Source organism: Phycomyces blakesleeanus, assembly GCF_001638985.1.
Source record: "Phycomyces blakesleeanus NRRL 1555(-) unplaced genomic scaffold PHYBLscaffold_13, whole genome shotgun sequence".
Classification (NCBI taxonomy): domain Eukaryota; kingdom Fungi; phylum Mucoromycota; class Mucoromycetes; order Mucorales; family Phycomycetaceae; genus Phycomyces; species Phycomyces blakesleeanus.
The window spans coordinates 58,548-76,704 of record NW_017265146.1 but is presented as its reverse complement, the minus strand read 5'-3'; the positions used below and the strand labels follow the sequence as shown (position 1 = coordinate 76,704).

Here is an 18,157-nt window from a genome sequence, read left to right as displayed (position 1 = left end):
AAATGTTTAAAGTGCACACACACACATATATATATATATTTGTAGTAAGCTCAGAAATTGATCTAATCCAATAATTGATTGTGCAATTGAACAGAATCTTTTTTTCTTCTTCTTTTTTTTTGGTTGCAATTCTTAAATTCTATCAATGTTCCAAGTGTCGGATAGACTGAATAAGCAACCCTAAACCTGGGTATTTGGTTGCTTAATCTTTAATGGACAATGGCAGCAAAGCTATCCTATTGGGTGGGATCACCCCAACGACGCCCCCACCGGCCCAACAAATTGCCAATGATCTTTGGGTTTTTCCTATCGGCCTAAGAAAGGCTTGGTGTTCTCCGAATCAAATATAAAGGCACCAATATAATCTGACAGAAGAGTTTTTTTTTGTGTCTTTACCAGTCTTTGTTTCAAATCACCTCAGGGCCCAGATATAAAGACAAGGTCAAAAAACCCCCCAGACTACTTCTTTCTCTTTCTCTCTTTTATCTACCCACCTGTCGAAAGAAAGCAAAAAAATAAATAAAGTAGATCCCTTTCTTTGATCTTCTAAATCACAATCAATGTCAGAGACCGAGACGCTGCTCTACAAGCGCACCCAGTCGGAGGCACCAAAGCCTCCATTGCCCAAGACCGAACTGCCATGCATGTTTGATGAACCCACCAACGCTTCAAACTGGCACAAACATGTCAACTGGCCACAATCGATCCTTCTTCTCGGCACTCCATTGATTGGTCTTTATGGCATCTTCACAACAGAATTGCAGACAAAGACACTTATCTGGGCAGTCATTTACTACTTTATCACTGGATTGGGTATCACTGCTGGTGAGTTCAATTTATTCCAAATTATTACTATCTATTATAATATTATTTTTATATTACAATATATACACACAAAATCTTTTTACATTATTATTATTTGTATTTATATAATTTACATACAAAAAAAAAAGAATATCTATAAAATTTTTACTGTCTACTATAGATAAGTTTACTAATTTATTTTGTAAAAATAAAATTCAATAGGCTATCATAGACTTTGGGCTCATCGTGCTTACAACGCAACCGTTCCCCTGAGAATCCTTTTGTGTGCTGCCGGCACTGGTGCTGTCGAAGGTTCTACTTACTGGTGGTCCCGCGGCCACCGTGCTCACCACAGATGGACCGACACTGACAAGGATCCCTATTGCGCTCACCGTGGCTTCTTCTTCTCCCACTTGGGATGGATGTTGGTCACTCGCCCCAGAAGCCGCATTGGTTACGCTGATGTCGCCGATCTCAAGGCTGACAAGATCCTTAACTTCCAGCACCGTCACTACCCTTACCTTGCCCTCTTTATGGGATTCCTTTTCCCTACCCTCGTTGCCGGTCTCGGCTGGGGAGATTACAGAGGTGGTTACTTCTATGCCGGTGTCATTCGCCTCATTGTCGTCCACCACGCTACCTTTTGCGTCAACAGTCTTGCTCACTACCTCGGCGAAGACACCTTTGACGATCACCACACTCCCCGCGACCACTGGATCACTGCCTTTGCCACCATGGGTGAGGGCTACCACAACTTCCACCACGAATTCCCTCAGGATTACCGCAATGCCATTGTCTACTACCAGTACGACCCCACCAAGTGGTTGATCATCCTTTGCTCCTGGCTCGGACTCGCCTACAACTTGAAGACCTTCCCTGCCAACGAGGTTTCCAAGGGAATTGTCCAGATGAAAGAAAAGAAGATCCTTGCTGCCAAGCGTGGTCTCGACTTTGGCATACCTATCCACGAGTTGCCTGTCTTCACCTGGAAGGAATACCAGAACCTTGTCGTCAACGAGAACAAGAAGTGGACCTTGATCGAGGGCATTCTCTACGATCTCGAGGGCTTTGATCACCCCGGAGGAGAAAAGTACATCTCCAGCGGTATCGGCAAGGACATGACCACTGCCTTTAACGGTGGTGTCTACAGCCATTCCAACGGTGCCCGTAACTTGCTGACCATGATGAGAGTTGGTGTTCTGAGAAACGGCATGGAGGTTATGCACGAGAACGAGTAAAGAAATCAAATCCAAAAAAATATTTATATATATATTATCGAGTCTAACTTGCCCTATCCTACCTTATCCCTATCATATCAAACTTTACCTTACCTATCAACCTCTACCTACAAAACCCCTTATTTATATCTCTTTTCTCTCTCTCTCTCTCTTTCTTTTATAATTCATTCATTGAATTATACTAGATTTCCATAGCAACCAAATCTCTTACCTCTTATTATTATTTTCTTTCTCTTTGTATTTTCTTTATTATTTTTCTTTACTTTTTTTTTTTTGCTTATCATCTCATTACCATCATCTTCATCATTCAGTAATAAACTCTTTTATTTTTTATATATATATATATCTTATACATAAATGTGAATATTAATCTTTTTTTTTTTTAAAAAAAAAGAAAATGACATGTCAAATACAGATCTTTATTATTCATAAATCAATACATTAATTAATAGGAATAGTACAATTAATACTATAAGCTTGCCTTGAATGAGTTGGATTAGGTGTAACTATTGTGTCTCACCAAAAGAATATTTGTTATATTAACAGTTTATTAGATAAATGAATAAGAATGGAAGAGGTTCACCATAATTAACATACCTTTATATTCTCTTTCTTTTCTTTTCTTTTCTTTTGTTTCTTTCTTGCCTCTCGTTTAATATACAGGCATATACTAGATTATAATAGATTAGGTTAGAATAGATTAGAATAGATTAATGTCATCAACACTCGACATTCATTCCGAAATCATTGATTCCAACTCGAATCGTCAATTTATCACCAATGAAAAGAAACCAACCGGAATCCTGGCTGGCTCATACTCTTCTCTCCCACCAGCCACACTGTGGACTCGATTGAGCAATCGATACAGATACGGCAGACTTGGCCTGATAATTTCGGGAATTCTTGGTGTCTTTGTGGTCATGTTTATCATTATTGGAACCCTGGGTGTATTTAAGAATGAATTGTACCGTACTCGACTCGGATTACCGTCGGTAGGCAAGACAAAATACAAAGGCTCGAGTACAGGAACAGCTACAGAAGGCGATTTTAATATTAGTGGAGAAGGAGATGGTACATACTATGGCAAGTCTTTTTGAGTTTTTTGTTTGCTTGTTTGTTTATAAGTAATAAATTATTAAATGATTAATTATTAATTATAACAATAACATTAATGCACACACAGATCCTGGTGTTGGAATCACTGCATGTGGAACTCAATTCACTGCCCAAGATTATGTGGTTGCACTGGTATACACAAACATACATTTAAATAAATACATATAGACATATTGAGTGGTAGACTGGAGTGTAGTACTGATTAATTTTTATATATATTTACTAATAATAAACACAATCTATTGTTGTTCATTAGAATCATGTTGACTATGGTGTGTATGCAAACCCTAATGAAAGCCCTGTGTGTGGAGCCTGTATCGAGGTTACAGGTGAATTGGGTACAGTAAAAGTAACAATTCAAGACATGGTAAAGTCAATACAAAAAAAAAATTAACTCTATAAGATTAAGAGATTATTAATTATTAAATCAACTCATTTGGGGGGAATTCAATATATGTATGTAAACAGTGCCCGGGATGTGAACAAGGTAAGCAAAGTGAAAGAGACACTTGACTACAAATTGTCTTTTTATTTATTTATATTACATACATCATAGGTTCTTTGGATCTCTCTCCTGCGGCCTTTTCTAAAATCGCTGACATTTCTGAAGGCAGAGTCCCTGTATCTTGGACACCATGTTGAAGAAAGCAGCATTTTTGATTTTTGATTTTTTTTTAAAAAAAAAGAAGAAAACACCTGTTTGACTATCTTTGCTTTACTCCAATTGATTGATTAATTAACTACATTATACGAGTGCCATGGATAGTAACAATAGTAAAATGAATTATCCATGCCACTGTTGTTGATTTTATCATTACTACTATTATATCAACATTATCGTCAAAGAAATCACTTGAAATAGCAAAGAACAGGCGAGCAAACCAATGTTATATGCTATATGTTAATTTAGCTTTCAATTCTTTTCTTTTCGCAAGTCTTGTAAGCCACACTATGGTGCATTTGTGTGTATATAGATATTTCACACAGATCCCTGGCTCTTTTGATAGCTTATAACAGGAAATACTGACTATGTAAAATATTACTCTCTTAAAAAAGTATTTAGAGAGAGGGGGGGGGGTTAAGAAAATATCAACCCATTTTTCATGTCTATATATAGAAGATATTGTACTCAATAACAACCGTCAAGTTCTTTGGAGTACAGCTCCCTTTTTCCGTCTGCTTTTATTTAATTTAATTTATATATTAATTTTTTTTATATTATATTATATTTTATTTATTTATTTACTTTTTTTTCTTTTTTCTTTAAAAAAAAATTATTTTTATTATTATTGTTATTGCACACAGAAAACGCAAAAAAAATACACACACACACTGCACACACCACACACACACTTAATCTTTTTCTCTACCTTTTTCTCTCTCGTTCTCTCTCTCTCTCTCTTACACTCATACACACACACACACGCACACACAAATATACACAAACACACATCACACACAAACACACACACAAATACACACACACACACACATATATATATATATATACATACATACATACATACATACATACATACATACACACACAAACACAAACACACTTTACACACACACACACACACACACACACAGACACACAGACACACACACATACTACACACACACAAACACAAACACAAAACACACATTTCAATCTTCAGTAGATCATCATGTTCTCTGACATTGCCAAAAACCTCAACTATCAGTTCGAAACATTCGAACCACTAAAGACCTTAATCGAAGAGAAAGCACGACAACAAGGATTTTCAGTTGCCATTCGTAGCAGCACCCCCGGTGTCAGATTCTACCTGAAATGCATCCACGGAGGCGAATATAGAAATAAAAGAGGAATCACAGACGAAAGCAGAAAGAGAAAAAAGGCTATTGTCCAATGTGGCTGCAAATGGGCGTTGTTGGCTGCCTTTAGCAAGAAGTCTCAGCGCTGGGGAGTGCGCTATGTGAAAGGCCACTCTGAAGAAGTCGAACATAATCACCCCATGGAAGCACATCCTCCTATGCCGCGTAGAGTTCAGCGCAAAATCCAGCAGCCCACCATGCCAACACTGAGCTCAGTCGGTCAAATGCCCTTGAGCCACACTAACCACACCAACCACACCAACCACCCTATCCACCCTACCCACAATACTATCCATAACAACAACACCAACACTAACACTAACACTAACACTAACAACAATAACAACAACAACAACAACAGTACGACAACAATTTCCACTCACAATGGCATTGTCAACGTTCCCATGACACCCAGCCAAAACACCACTGCTGGACTGTCTCTCAAACCAACCTGTACATTTGGCACCTGTTACTGTATGGAGAATAAACAGCAGGCACTGGCAGACACAATTGCTTTCCTTTTCAACCGGAAATTCGTCGTGCGCTATGAGACCGTCTCTATCGACAGAGACACCCCATCGGTATTTTTTGCTCATTCATCAAGCATCGAAAAGGCTATTCGTTTCCCGGAGGTCATCCTGGTCGACACCAACTACAGAACGACCATCAATAGCTTACCTTTGGTTAACTTTATCGGTGTCACTAATCTTGGGAGCACCAGATTGCAGTCTTACGTGATCGCGTCTGCCATAGTCGCAGGAGAGGAAAAGGGAGCTTTCCAGTGGATAATGAGGCAGCTCAGGGACAATGTCTTCATCAAATCTCTCCCGACCGTCTTTATTGTCGAGGAGAACCAGGATATAATGAGTTCTATCAAGGAAGCCTTCCCAGAATCCAAGCAATCCTTCTGTCTAGGCCACCTACAGAAAGAGTTTGCTCAATGTGCATCAGGATGTATCTCCAGCAAACTCGATGCTGCACTGAGATCCATGTTCTTTGCTCGCAGTGAGAAGCAGTTTTGGCTCTCTGTTGACCAGTGTCGGGCAGCCATGAAGAGAACCTCAAAGGCTGAGGAGCTTTGCCATCTTCTTGAAAAGTAAGCTAATATTATTTTGGATTGGATTGGATTGGATTGGATCGAATCCAATTGCGTTCGATATTATGTGTATGTTTGTATGTGTGTATTGATTATTTGATTCTTTTCTTATAGACAATTGACAAAGAGAGTATTCTGGGGTGGTCCTTGGGCTGAGACCTTGCCACACATGGGCTATCGAATGACCCAGTCTGTAGAAGGTACCCACGCTGCAATTAACAACATCCTTGGTCAACACCTTGGTCTACTGGAATCCATCAAGGCAATCGAGCCATACATCGCCAGTTCGGTAAGCGATCTTTATTAGACTCTTAAAAACATATTATACCAAATTCAACAATGTTCAACACGTACAAACAATTGATTATCCAACCCTCTGTATCTAACCTCTCCCTCTCACACTCCTTCTCACACTCCCTTTAACACCCCCTTTAATTTTTTTTTTAAAAAAAATTAAACAAAACAAACGCATAAAACATATAGATGATCGATGAACAAAGACTTTTTGCTGTCAAATGTTTGGACACACCTATCAATATTCAAGAGCACCCGGTATCCTTGTCTTCGATCATGAACAGCATCAGCTTCTTTGCAATCAATTCCATCAAATCCGAACTTACTATTGCAAGCTGGTTTGCACCAAAAGATATGAGTCAGCTTGACTGTGATTGCCCACTAAGAGTCAATTTCCTTCTCCCTTGCCGGCACACGCTTCATCTGAATGTTCAGATCCCACTGATGGCTATTCACCCAAGATGGAGAGTCTTGTCCTCGGAAGGTAAAACATCAATTATACCAAAGAAACAAAGAGAAAATGATTATGTAGATAGAATACATATGTTATAAACTTATTTGTCTGTAACAGTTCTCTCTAAAAAAATTCTTTTATTACCTCTAGACATTCCATTCTGTCTAACCGGTAACCAAGGCCTAACGTTCTAAGGCCATCGAAACAGCCAAACTCCCCTTTTCTTTAACACACTCACGCCCATTCTCACCTCAACCCCTACTCTCCCCCCCCCAACCCTTAACTCCAGATCTCGATCTCACTTTGACTTTTCCACTCACTCGCTCACTCACTCACTCATTTACTTACTTACTTACTCACTCACAAACAGACAAACGTACAAACGTACAAACGTACAAATGTACAGACGTACAGACGTACAAACGTACATATATATATATATAGTATATATATATATTATACATATTTGAAATAAGGAGTTTGGGAATTTTCAAATTTGCTTAATGAAGGACAATAACCCTTTTATTACAAGTACAAAAAAAATGCAACAACAGCAATAACATATATTTTTAAAAAAAAATACCAAAAAATATATATAAATATAAATACAAATACAAATACAAATATATTTTACTGATATTTCATAATACAGTACTATCATTTATTTATTTTATTTTTAAAAAAGAAAAAAAAAGTCCTTCCTCCTCCCACATCCATTAAATTATCTTTGCTTTGATTTCCAAATCTAGGCTTTGTTTTTATTTTATATTCTATATTTCTATTATAAAGAAAAGGTGTAGATCTTTAAATATCCTTTTTTATCCACCCACACATCTAATCATTCATTCATTTACTTTGGGGAGGTACATAATAGGGGGAGGGAAGAAGGGGGAAAATTCAAACAGTTTTTGATGCTTAAACTCTTTTCTTCTTCTTTTTCTTCTTCTTCTTTTCAGGTCTTCTGAAGTTTAATTTATGGCCAGTGCTTTTAACCAAATATATATATATGTATATATATATACACATAAAGAAGATAAAGAAGAAAAACTTGCCGAGCAATATTACTTAACGGCAATTTGTATTAATGAATTCTGTAAAAGAAAACACATACACAATCATCAAAAGAAAAGAAAAAAATCTTAAAATATATAACTGATCAATATTAATAATAGTAATAATGATACTTCTTTCTTTACTCCACAAAACTACCCAGAGGTTGGTTTTTAAAGAAGTGTATAAAAGAGTTTCTGACTAGAGACTTCCTTGTTATCTTTAAAAATAATAACATGACCTAGAAAAGTCTGGCTGCCAACAAGGGATTTTTTTTTAAAAAAAAAAAAATAAATTAAAAAAAAGAAAAAGAAAAAGAAAAAGACCGTGACAGTGACAGTGACAGTCGGCTCAGATATAAGCATTACTCAATACAGACATATACATATATATAGACAGAAAGTATATAATACTGTCAACCAAAAAATAATAATAAATAAATCGATATTCTTCATTGGCATTCCAAAAGGATCAATAAGATAACAATAAAACAGACAAAAACAACAGCAAAAACAACAACAAGAAGAAATTTGCAATGAGAGCCGAGATTCCTGGCTATTATTTCAATGAGGAAATGAACCGGTACTTTAAAATAATGCCTACAGGACCACACAGTCTAGCAGCAATCAACCAAGCTCGACAAGTGGTAGAGAGAGAAAAGGTGGTTAGCCGCGAGATTAAAAAGCAAAAGAAAAACACAATGAAAGTTCCCCAGTACGTTCGATGGCGACAGACAATGAACAGATCCTATTCACCACAGAAGATGATAGCAATCGGACACGCAAGTCTATTCCGACAAACGACTCCTATTACGTCCATAACTCTTCCTCACAAGGGTGCCAGCCTATCGTCTTCACAGACCTGTCTGGACGTTACCTCTTCAGACACTGGAGAAATTGTGTGCAGTTTTTCAAATTCTGGAATGTCTCGTTACGGATACCAAGTCACGCCTTTCTTTCATGTCTGGGGAACAGAAACACATCAAAGGGCATTAAACATATCTTCGCTTCAATTCGCCAATACGCTTCTAGGCCCAGACCGGGGCAAAAGAACGTTGGTTGGAACATTCTTTGGAGGAAGTGGCACGCCCCGCCAATCTCCGGAACTGTGGCGCTTCAGTATTGATGCCCTGCCTATGATTGATGAAGAAGCTGCCGAGAAATTGATCCTGACAAAACCTAGGCCAAAACCAAAGTCAAAGTCAATTCGTGGCCCAGGCCCACTGAACCATGGCAGAGTTTGCCAAGTGTTTTCCGACCAGCAGTCTCGGCCCGTGAGCATGTCCAAGGTGTGCAACTTTGGCGATGAGTCGCTGTGGTCGTCTGCTGTGGATGACACCAACGATACCGTAGTTGTGGGTGGAGACCGATTTCTTTATTGCCTGACCAGCGAATTTGTCTCTCTTCAACATATCGATACTCGTTCTTCGGTATTTACTGTCCGCCCATCAAACAACAATCCAAAGACATCTTGGTATGGATGTCGCAACGGCACTATCGGACTCTTTGACGCCAGATGTAACCGATCCAACCAACCAGCCAACATGTTTCAGCAATCATCATCTGTCACACAGCTTTCCCCCCTCGAGAACCTCTCCTCTCAACACACAGTCCTGGCTGCTGGTACGGGCGGGCTGATCAATATCTGGGATATCCGGTCCCCTTTCCCAATAAAACGTAAAGGGAAAAACATCTGCAATAAACCCGTCAGATCATTTACAGGGCATCAGAATGAACATACACACAGTCTTCCTGTAGACACAGATCTCCAATATAATGTGTTGCTTGCTTCAGGGGACGACAGTCGACTCCGGCTGTGGTCCCTTCTTGACTCAAGTTCAAATGAGCCAATATGGACTAGTGAACGTTATGAGAATGGTCCGGTCAGTGCAGCAAAATTTGTAGTAGATCCACCAAAGTTGCAAGACATTTGGAAATCCAAATCCTTGATTGACACACCCTATTCAAAGCAGTGCTATCCAGGTATTCTTACATGTGTACCTACCGAAAATGAAGCCACAGCTATGGAATGGTTATCATGGTCTAGGTGAAACCAATGAAAATATTTTACCGAATATTTGTCTACATCCATCTATACATCCATCCATTCATACATACATATCTTTATAACCACGTATACACCCACAACCATATACATACATACACTATATATACACATTATACACATATAATACGTTATTAGAATGATTCAGCAGCCTTGGATATCTGAGCTTTCATATCGACAATGCTTTAAGCAAGGACATTGTTCTTGTCTAAAGTTAACCCGAGTTCACTGTGTGTTCATCTTTACTTTATCATGTTTTTAAAAACTTACAATTAATAGATATAGACACTGCATCATAAAAATACATCTTAAAACACAAGCCATTTATTTAAAGACGACCTAAATGCGTGTAATAAATATCCAACGTTTTTAAATATACTCTTTGATTCGATTTTTTGTCTTTTTTTTTGCATTCTATATGAATTTTATATAGGGTTGAAAAACCTTTGGAAAAATGAGGTCGGAATCTGTAACAATTTTTGCTTATAAGAAATTTGTAAGACATGTTTATTAGTATAAAGTGTAAACAAGTTATTAAGTGACTCGACTTTAGATTTTTCTTCATAAGCTTAACTGATCGTATTATCTCTCCTTTTTTTTGCAACTTGTTTTTTTTTAAAGAGAATTCTTTATCCCTATTAATACTATTTACTACGTTTATTATTCTCTATGTATATGATATAAAGTTAGATGTTAATACGTACATAAACACTCAAGGTTGAAGCCTTTGTTAAATCAATCAACTGCAAAATGAAAGATGAGCGGACTGCGTTTTTTTTTAATAAGCTCTATAAAGGCAAACTCACTCAAATAAATAGTGTCTTTTATATATATATATATATTATATTATTTTATTCTATTCTATTCTATTTTATTTTATTTTATTGTATTAAGCAAAAAGAAACAAATAAATTTCACTCTTTCTTTGATTACAGAATACGCTGATTGTACACATCTATCAAGGAATCAAACTGCCTAAAATAAAATAAAATAAATAAAAAAAAAAAAAAGTCATGGTCTTGTGCAAGTTTTTCCAAGAAAATCGTTGTTCTCGTGGCAGCAGCTGCACATTTGAGCATGTTCGTCCTGGTGGAAGACAAGGTGGCCCACAAGGACCTGCTACTACTGAAAAATACAAGTATGGATAGATTCTACAGTACTATTGGAATGATCCAGAAGAAACAAAGAAGGAAAGAAATGAGAAAAAAACAAGTCATTCTGACAATCCTTCATCTATTTCAGTGAAGCATCTTTAATAGTTGGTCTCAAGGACGAAAGACCTACATGGCAATTGAGTGTGTTTGGTCCTGCAAAAGAAGAACCCAACATTATTGTGGGAACCGACAGAAGTCCAGAAGAAGATCGCGTCTTGTATTATCAAAGCATGCGCACCCAAGGCAACTTAACCCAATTTGTATGTCACTTTAATACACCATTGTTTTTTTTGAATTATATATATATATTTGAAGCAATTCTCATAGTAATACTCTTTTATTTATTTATTTATTTATATATTAGATCGCAAACAATGACGAGGCATCCAGAGCTATGGAGGCCCAAGTGAATGCCATTTTAAGCGATCCAAAAGGCGCATTGAAGCACTACGAAACCCAAAAAACAAACAACTCTGGTGGATTCGGTCAGCCTCCAAGCACCAACTTTGCACCTTTTCTTGGATCTGGCGGTGCTGGTGCCAGCGGAGCATTTGGCGGTGGAGGTGCATTCGGCCAGCCTGCTAGCGGGGGAGCATTTGGACAAAAGCCCACTGGCGCTTTCGGACAGCCTATTGGCGGAGGAGCATTTGGACAACCTGCTGCTGGTGGAGCCTTTGGTGGAAGCGGCGGAGCATTTGGACAGAAGCCAGCTACTGGCAGTGCATTTGGAACCACTTCGACTCTCGGAGGTGGTGGAGGAAGCGCTTTTGGAACCACATCAACCTTGGGATCAGGAAGTGCTTTTGGAGCCACTTCAACATTAGGAGGAGCTTTCGGACAGAAACCTGCGATGGGTGGAAGCGCATTCGGAACTACTTCAACATTAGGATCAGGAAGTGCATTTGGAACTACCTCGACACTGGGATCTGGTAGTGCATTCGGAACAACATCGACCTTGGGATCAGGAAGTGCTTTCGGAAGCACATCAACATTGGGCGCAGGAGGAGGAGCCTTTGGTCAGAAACCAGCTGCTGGTACTGGTGCATTTGGAACAACGTCTACTTTGGGAGGAGGGCCATCTTTTGGAAGCACTTCAAGCTTAGGTGCTGGAAGTGCTTTTGGATCTACTTCAACACTAGGAGGAGCCTTTGGGCAAAAACCAGCCATGGGAGGGAGTGCATTTGGATCTGCTTCAACTCTAGGTGCAACTCAACCAACTTCAGCTTTTGGACAAACTTCATCAATGGCTACCAACAATGCATTCAAGGCACCTACAACAACAGTATTTGGGCAAACATCGACAACAGCATTTGGCACAGCTGCTCCACAACCTTCTGCAGGAGCCACTACAGAGAATACCCTCCCGAGCGATGACCCAGACATGATTGCATTTAAGGCTCCTGCTTTTGAACTCGGAAAAATCCCAGAAATTCCACCACCCATGGGATGTCGATAAGAATTGGTACTTAATTCATGCTGTACACTGTATTTTGTACCCGTCCTATTTACGCCACGGCGTTATGTATATAGAATATTGTTTTTTTTTCTTAATATCTCGAATTAATATTCAATTGTCATCATTGGTAGCTTAAAATAAGAAAAATAAAATCAAGAAAGAGGAACTATGGTAGCAAACTTGAAATTACGGATTTGATGGTGGTAGACATCACCTTTAAATTTATACTATGTCCAAAAGAAACGCATTTTTCTTTCAACTGTCTAAATTCCAAGCTAATGTGAACTTTCATTTTTTTAAAAAAAAAAAAAAGGGGGGGGGGGGGGCAAGAACAAGGGGTACACATCTAATATTAAATCAATATAGAGTAGATTACATATACTTTTTGAATACATTGTTAAATCTGATCTTTATTAATAGTTTTTTTTTCGGACAGTCTTCTGCATCAATTACTGCTTGGCATCTTCGATTCATAACATGAAATCAAACCACCCTAATATTCCTGATGAATTTGCTTTCATTCCTTCTCAAGAGTAGCATAAATATATATCAGGCTATACAAGATTTATTTTTTGACTGGATTCTATTGTTGACGTGGTCCCAGATGTACTCAATGGGATCAAGATCTGGGTTTTGAGGAGGCCAGTCAGACTAACTGTTCAGTTTATGTTGTTTTTTTTTCTTCTTCTTTCATTCTATAACTATATTATTTGTATGTGCCTTAGCATTGGCTCTTTGGAGAATTAATTTGCTCTAGCCAGCCTAGTGGGAAAAACTAGAGAGAAAAGGAAGATATGTTTCTTCTAGTATTTCGATTTGCTTCTTGATGTTGGCTTGTCTGTCTATGACTTTTAAATCCCCGGCATCCTTTCTGTAGAAGCGTCCCCAAACCATAAAAGAACTACCTTCAGACTTCATGCTTGCAGAGATAAATGTAGTACAAAGGCTAGAATTTTTCTTATAGAGAACTCTCTAGCGCCCGTCAAGGCCAAAAAAAAAATTGGAATCGTTTCTTATGGCCCCCAAATAATTTTATTCTACCTTTCAATGCTCCAGTTAAGATGAGCATTGACTCATTCGACACGTTTCTTTTGATTTCCGATAGAGTTTTTTTTTGATTTTCTATTGATTTACGTGAGTATATACCATGGCTGCGAAGAACCCGCCTGAATGTGTTTGCTGATGTAGGAGTGGTAACGGATCTTCTGATGACTGACATTGGCTGTTTTGGATCCTTTGAGATCTCACGTAAGATCTCTCTTTCATCTCTTGCATCCAACTTTTTTGGCCTTCCTGAATTTTTTACGCTCTCATACGAGTCAGTTTCTTTGTAGTGTTTGAGCACTCTTGAAACAGTATAAGGACTGACATTTAGCTTCTTGGCAATGTCACATTGCTTAGTACCATTTTTAATGCTCTCGTGTACAATAATAGCACGAGTTATGTTGTCAGTTTTCTTTTTCTCTTGGGATCTGAGAGTAGGTGCCATATCTGTAGCTTTAGTTTTTGGATTGGTTTATTGAGATGTAGATTTCAGAAAAAGAAGAGTGTAATGCATAAGGTGCTCACGGAATCAGTTATTGATATAAAATTTCCTATTGATTACTTTACTAAACACCATATATAGTGATTTCCAAAATTCAAAAAGGCTATTTCGCTTTAAAGTCCGTGAATTTTTCCCCTGCTCTCTACCAGGGGAAAAAATAATTAATACCCATATATGGTGATTTCCATAATTCCTATCGACACTGCGTGTAAGAATCATCTTGTTTTTACTATATTATCTCATTTTCTAGGCTTTTTTATATATATTAAAGCTAGTATTTTTTAAAGAAGCATACAATACATTACTGTAAATAAAATATTTTGTTTCAAGCAGTATAGTTTGTACTTCTTTAACAAGAAATGGGAAAAACAATTGATTTCAATATGCTATATGTTCAAACAAGATCATATCTCTTGAGTGTAGTACTGATTACAACACCGACTTAAAATTACGTAAATAGCACCTATACTTGGTAATTTGCGCTATCCTAAATATGGCGTTTAGTAAAGTAATCAATAGGAAATTTTATATCAATAACTGATTCCGTAAGCACCTATAGTGTTTAAACAAAAATACACTGAGTATAAAAAAAAAGGAACACAAATTTTACAACCCGAAAACTCTTTAAGACTTGCATGATGTTATTAGTGTACAAAGATCGCTATATTTATGAGAAAGATTTACCAAGATACTCTACCATATTCTTGGTAGAATTCCATTTGAACCCATCCAAGCTTCTTCTATACTCCATGTTGATGTAGCTGTTCTCTGCATACCCACACATAAACGTCACATATCCTCGGCCAGGATACACATCATACTGTATACCATATTGATTTTTTTTAGAAATACAAATATCTTGCATTTTGTCAGGAAGCATGTTGTCCCGATAGTTCTCAAAGTATTCTTTGATAAAGTCCACTTCAGGCTGCTTTAACATGTACACGTCCGAAGGTGCTGACCAATACGCACAGGTGAAAACATTATACCAAGTTGTCTCGGTCTCATATATGGATACATGATTGGCAGAATATTGATCGGTCTGTTCATATCTTTCACCCGTTTGAGGATACGGTTTGGTAAGTCGCACCAGTTTCATAAGGTCAATTTTAGTTATTGGATACCATAGTCCTACTGCTTCAGGAGCTCTGTAAAATAGACCGTCAATTAACAGCTCCGTAAGTCTGGCGTTGGACATATCGATCAAAAGATTCCCTGTATCTGCAGAAATAGTTCCGAATACTACCAATCTGTGAAAGGACGCATGGCTTAAGGATACACACCGAACAGAAATATATTTCAGTGTATCAGGGTCAATGGATGCTTCCTTAAGGTTAAGTATCCGTAGTCCGTGTGGTTTGAACGATTTGATTGCTTCTGGGCCAATATAGACACCTCCCCTATACAGCTTGAGCTCCTTTAAAGAAGGACAACAGTCCGCGATTGTATCGAATTTCAGGCAGGAACCGCAGTTATCAAAGTGCAGACAAACTAATCGAGGGCAGTCGGTGAATAACGTGGTTAAATCTCGAGGATTGGAACATTCCATATAATCGTTCTCGCTGAGAGTCATTGATTCGATGGTTTTAGAAGATACACGCATAAACTCTCTTGTAGTTCTTTCAACTATTCTTTCTTCGTTTGGCATGATGTAAAATTGATATATGAATTCTTTGATAGAGAGTGTCTTATCGTAAAAGCACTGATAGAATGCGAGAGGAAACAAAGTAGCATGAGCGCTATTGTCCAACGTGAGTTTGTCCAGGCTTGGGAATACGTGTGGAAGCGATGATATTCTTGATTTGGCTACTGCTAGGTTACAGTCTTTCAAATAATCCCTTTCGCCTATGACATATAATGTCATTTCGCGGACATTTGGGTATTTCACAGCAAAGTAATAAAGCCACTGTAAGTCTTGCATATCCATTGTTATCGAAAGCTTCCATACGTTATTTGCTGGCACCGCCTCATTTATAAGTTTAATGTCTTTTTCAATAACTCTGACCGATTTAAGTTTGATCGAAAAGCTTTTTAGGTATGGCAGATAATAATGAATAGCCTCAAAGTCCCCGATTCTTGATGTATACGTATCGCCAAATACCAAACCAAGCGTTGTCAAATAGGAGAGGTGCGACAATATTACAGAGCACGATGTCATTACGCTACTATCGATGTAGTATTGAAAATCTACGGCAAGCTCAGTTAACGACTTCCACACACTCCAATTTATGCTTATATCTGTCGTCTCTGGATATGATAATGCTATATCAAGGTGCCGAGTGTTTGGAAAAAGCTGTTGAAGAACCAAGATATTTCCGCGGCTTACAGGGGTTTCCCCTGAAATGAATAAGTTTCTGACATATTGACCATAAGTCATATATTTGTTTTGAGAATGTAAACAGAGCATTGCATTAATAGCTGCTTCATTATATAACCGGACTGTTCGCCATAGCTCTTCGTAAAAGGGTTGTCGCCATTGTTTACAAACAAGCGAGCTTTGCCGCAATTCTCTCTTGGAAAGGAACATTGCAATGGAAGTAAGAATCTCGGGGGGGATTTTAGAAATTGTCATGGTGTTAATGGAATATTAATGAATATATTTGTTGCATAAGAATAAAATTCTGAACAAACAAGCGTTTGTGCTATGCGTAGATAGGCAATTGCAAAATTGAGTAATTCCAAGCCTTGTGTTCTTAATCCAAGGAAACAATTGGAGCGAACAATATAACTTGTAACACAGGTCATACCGAACAAAAAAACAAGGATAAGACAATACAAGGACAAGGAAATAGTTCCTTTTTAACAATTTTTCGAGGAGTTACTTAGGAAATCGTTTTTCCTTTACATCTAAATTGAACCTAACTTTTTATTGGAATTCTTATTCACTCTACTATTCGTTATTAAACTATTGGGGGTACTCAGCCAGATTGATCGATCAAATTTTGAATTCATAACGCGATATTATTGGACTAAAATTGTAATAGCGACGATAAAAATTTGATCGTCTTTTTGAAAGATCAAATTTCGATCAAATTTTGATCGAAAAACGTACGGCTCTCTGATTGGCCTAATCCTTACTTTTTCATATGCAATACGATACTGTTTTTATCTTTCTCCTTAATAAATAATAGAACTTATTGCCGTCAAAGTCTTATAATACTTCTTTCTCTCCATCTTATATAAAAAAATACAATACAAAGTAGCAAACAATTGATGCCTTGAAGAAATCACATAAAATCAGTGAATTTATCGTGAAAAAAAAACACTGGTAGAGTCTTTATCAGCAAGTGCAGACGAGCTTATTAAAGATATTTTAGAAGTAATCAAAAAGGAAGTTAATATAAAGTTGGAGCAGATGGCTGCCGTGAAGGAGCTTGAACAAACATTTAAAGCCAATAAATACATACACAAGGTTGACAATTTATTTCCAGATGTTGAGTAAAGGGAAAGAACACTTGACTTCTTCGAGAGTCTAGATGACTATAGGTTCAAAGAAGAAATCAGAATGTGCAAAAGCTTATTCTATAAATGCTATAAAAATCTATGAATTTTGTACGAATTTTGTACTTTTGTCTTTTGGTGTCCTCAACTACAAATTGATGCCTTTGGCCAAGATTCACACAAGAATTTGATCGATCAATCTGGCTGAGTACCCCCCATATATTTTACTCTTATTATCACTCCTATTTTTCCCGCATATATTATCCCTTTGGCATTTTTACCTTTTATACATACATCTTCCCTTTTCCTTTTCCAGTTTCCCCCCACATTCTCGTATATACACATCGCACATCATTTTCATTGTAATTCACCTACATCCACATCTCCCGAACATACTTGTACCTCTTGCATTATTTTACCCATTTATATTCCCAGTTGCCTTTTTCTCACACTATTTATCTTCCACTATTACTGCTATTAACTTCTCACTTTGTATTCCACTCTTATTGTATTCTAACATCTTACCTTTACATTTTATCAAAAACACAAACATTATCCCACTCTTTCCCTTGACATTGACATTGACA

At 37.6% G+C, this 18,157-nt stretch overlaps 6 protein-coding genes across 6 annotated transcripts; 4 read left to right on the top strand and 2 right to left on the bottom strand.

Annotated features, from left to right (window-relative positions):
• Positions 1-399: 399 nt before the first annotated feature.
• Positions 400-2,393, top strand: PHYBLDRAFT_78162 (hypothetical protein). The gene is made up of 2 exons (XM_018443337.1): positions 400-825; positions 1,027-2,393. The coding sequence occupies exons 1-2, from the start codon at positions 561-563 to the stop codon at positions 2,040-2,042; spliced, it is 1,281 nt and encodes a 426-aa protein (XP_018290294.1). The 5' UTR covers positions 400-560; the 3' UTR covers positions 2,043-2,393.
• Positions 2,394-2,755: 362 nt separating this feature from the next.
• On the top strand, positions 2,756-3,800 carry PHYBLDRAFT_65702 (hypothetical protein; the record flags this gene model as incomplete). The annotated part of the gene is made up of 5 exons (XM_018441512.1): positions 2,756-3,113; positions 3,226-3,290; positions 3,415-3,525; positions 3,627-3,645; positions 3,715-3,800. The coding sequence occupies 5 exons, from the start codon at positions 2,756-2,758 to the stop codon at positions 3,798-3,800; spliced, it is 639 nt and encodes a 212-aa protein (XP_018290293.1).
• A 934-nt stretch (positions 3,801-4,734) lies between these two features.
• PHYBLDRAFT_187321 (hypothetical protein) lies at positions 4,735-7,504 on the top strand. Its single transcript, XM_018439364.1, has 5 exons — positions 4,735-5,234; positions 5,967-6,111; positions 6,226-6,400; positions 6,595-6,889; positions 7,010-7,504. The coding sequence occupies exons 1-5, from the start codon at positions 4,829-4,831 to the stop codon at positions 7,051-7,053; spliced, it is 1,065 nt and encodes a 354-aa protein (XP_018290292.1). The 5' UTR covers positions 4,735-4,828; the 3' UTR covers positions 7,054-7,504.
• A 940-nt stretch (positions 7,505-8,444) lies between these two features.
• On the top strand, positions 8,445-10,272 carry PHYBLDRAFT_65704 (hypothetical protein; the record flags this gene model as incomplete). Its single annotated transcript, XM_018441513.1, has 3 exons — positions 8,445-9,955; positions 10,112-10,203; positions 10,253-10,272. The coding sequence occupies 3 exons, from the start codon at positions 8,445-8,447 to the stop codon at positions 10,270-10,272; spliced, it is 1,623 nt and encodes a 540-aa protein (XP_018290291.1).
• A 3,431-nt stretch (positions 10,273-13,703) lies between these two features.
• PHYBLDRAFT_92600 (Homeodomain-like DNA binding domain-containing transcription factor) lies at positions 13,704-13,970 on the bottom strand (the record flags this gene model as incomplete). The annotated part of the gene is made up of 1 exon (XM_018443794.1): positions 13,704-13,970. A coding segment is annotated over one exon (267 nt), but the record flags the coding sequence as incomplete, so codon positions are not given.
• Positions 13,971-14,631: 661 nt separating this feature from the next.
• PHYBLDRAFT_181764 (hypothetical protein) lies at positions 14,632-16,701 on the bottom strand (the record flags this gene model as incomplete). The annotated part of the gene is made up of 1 exon (XM_018438518.1): positions 14,632-16,701. One exon carries the CDS (start codon positions 16,699-16,701, stop codon positions 14,797-14,799), a length of 1,905 nt encoding a protein of 634 aa, XP_018290289.1. The 3' UTR covers positions 14,632-14,796.
• Positions 16,702-18,157: the final 1,456 nt, after the last annotated feature.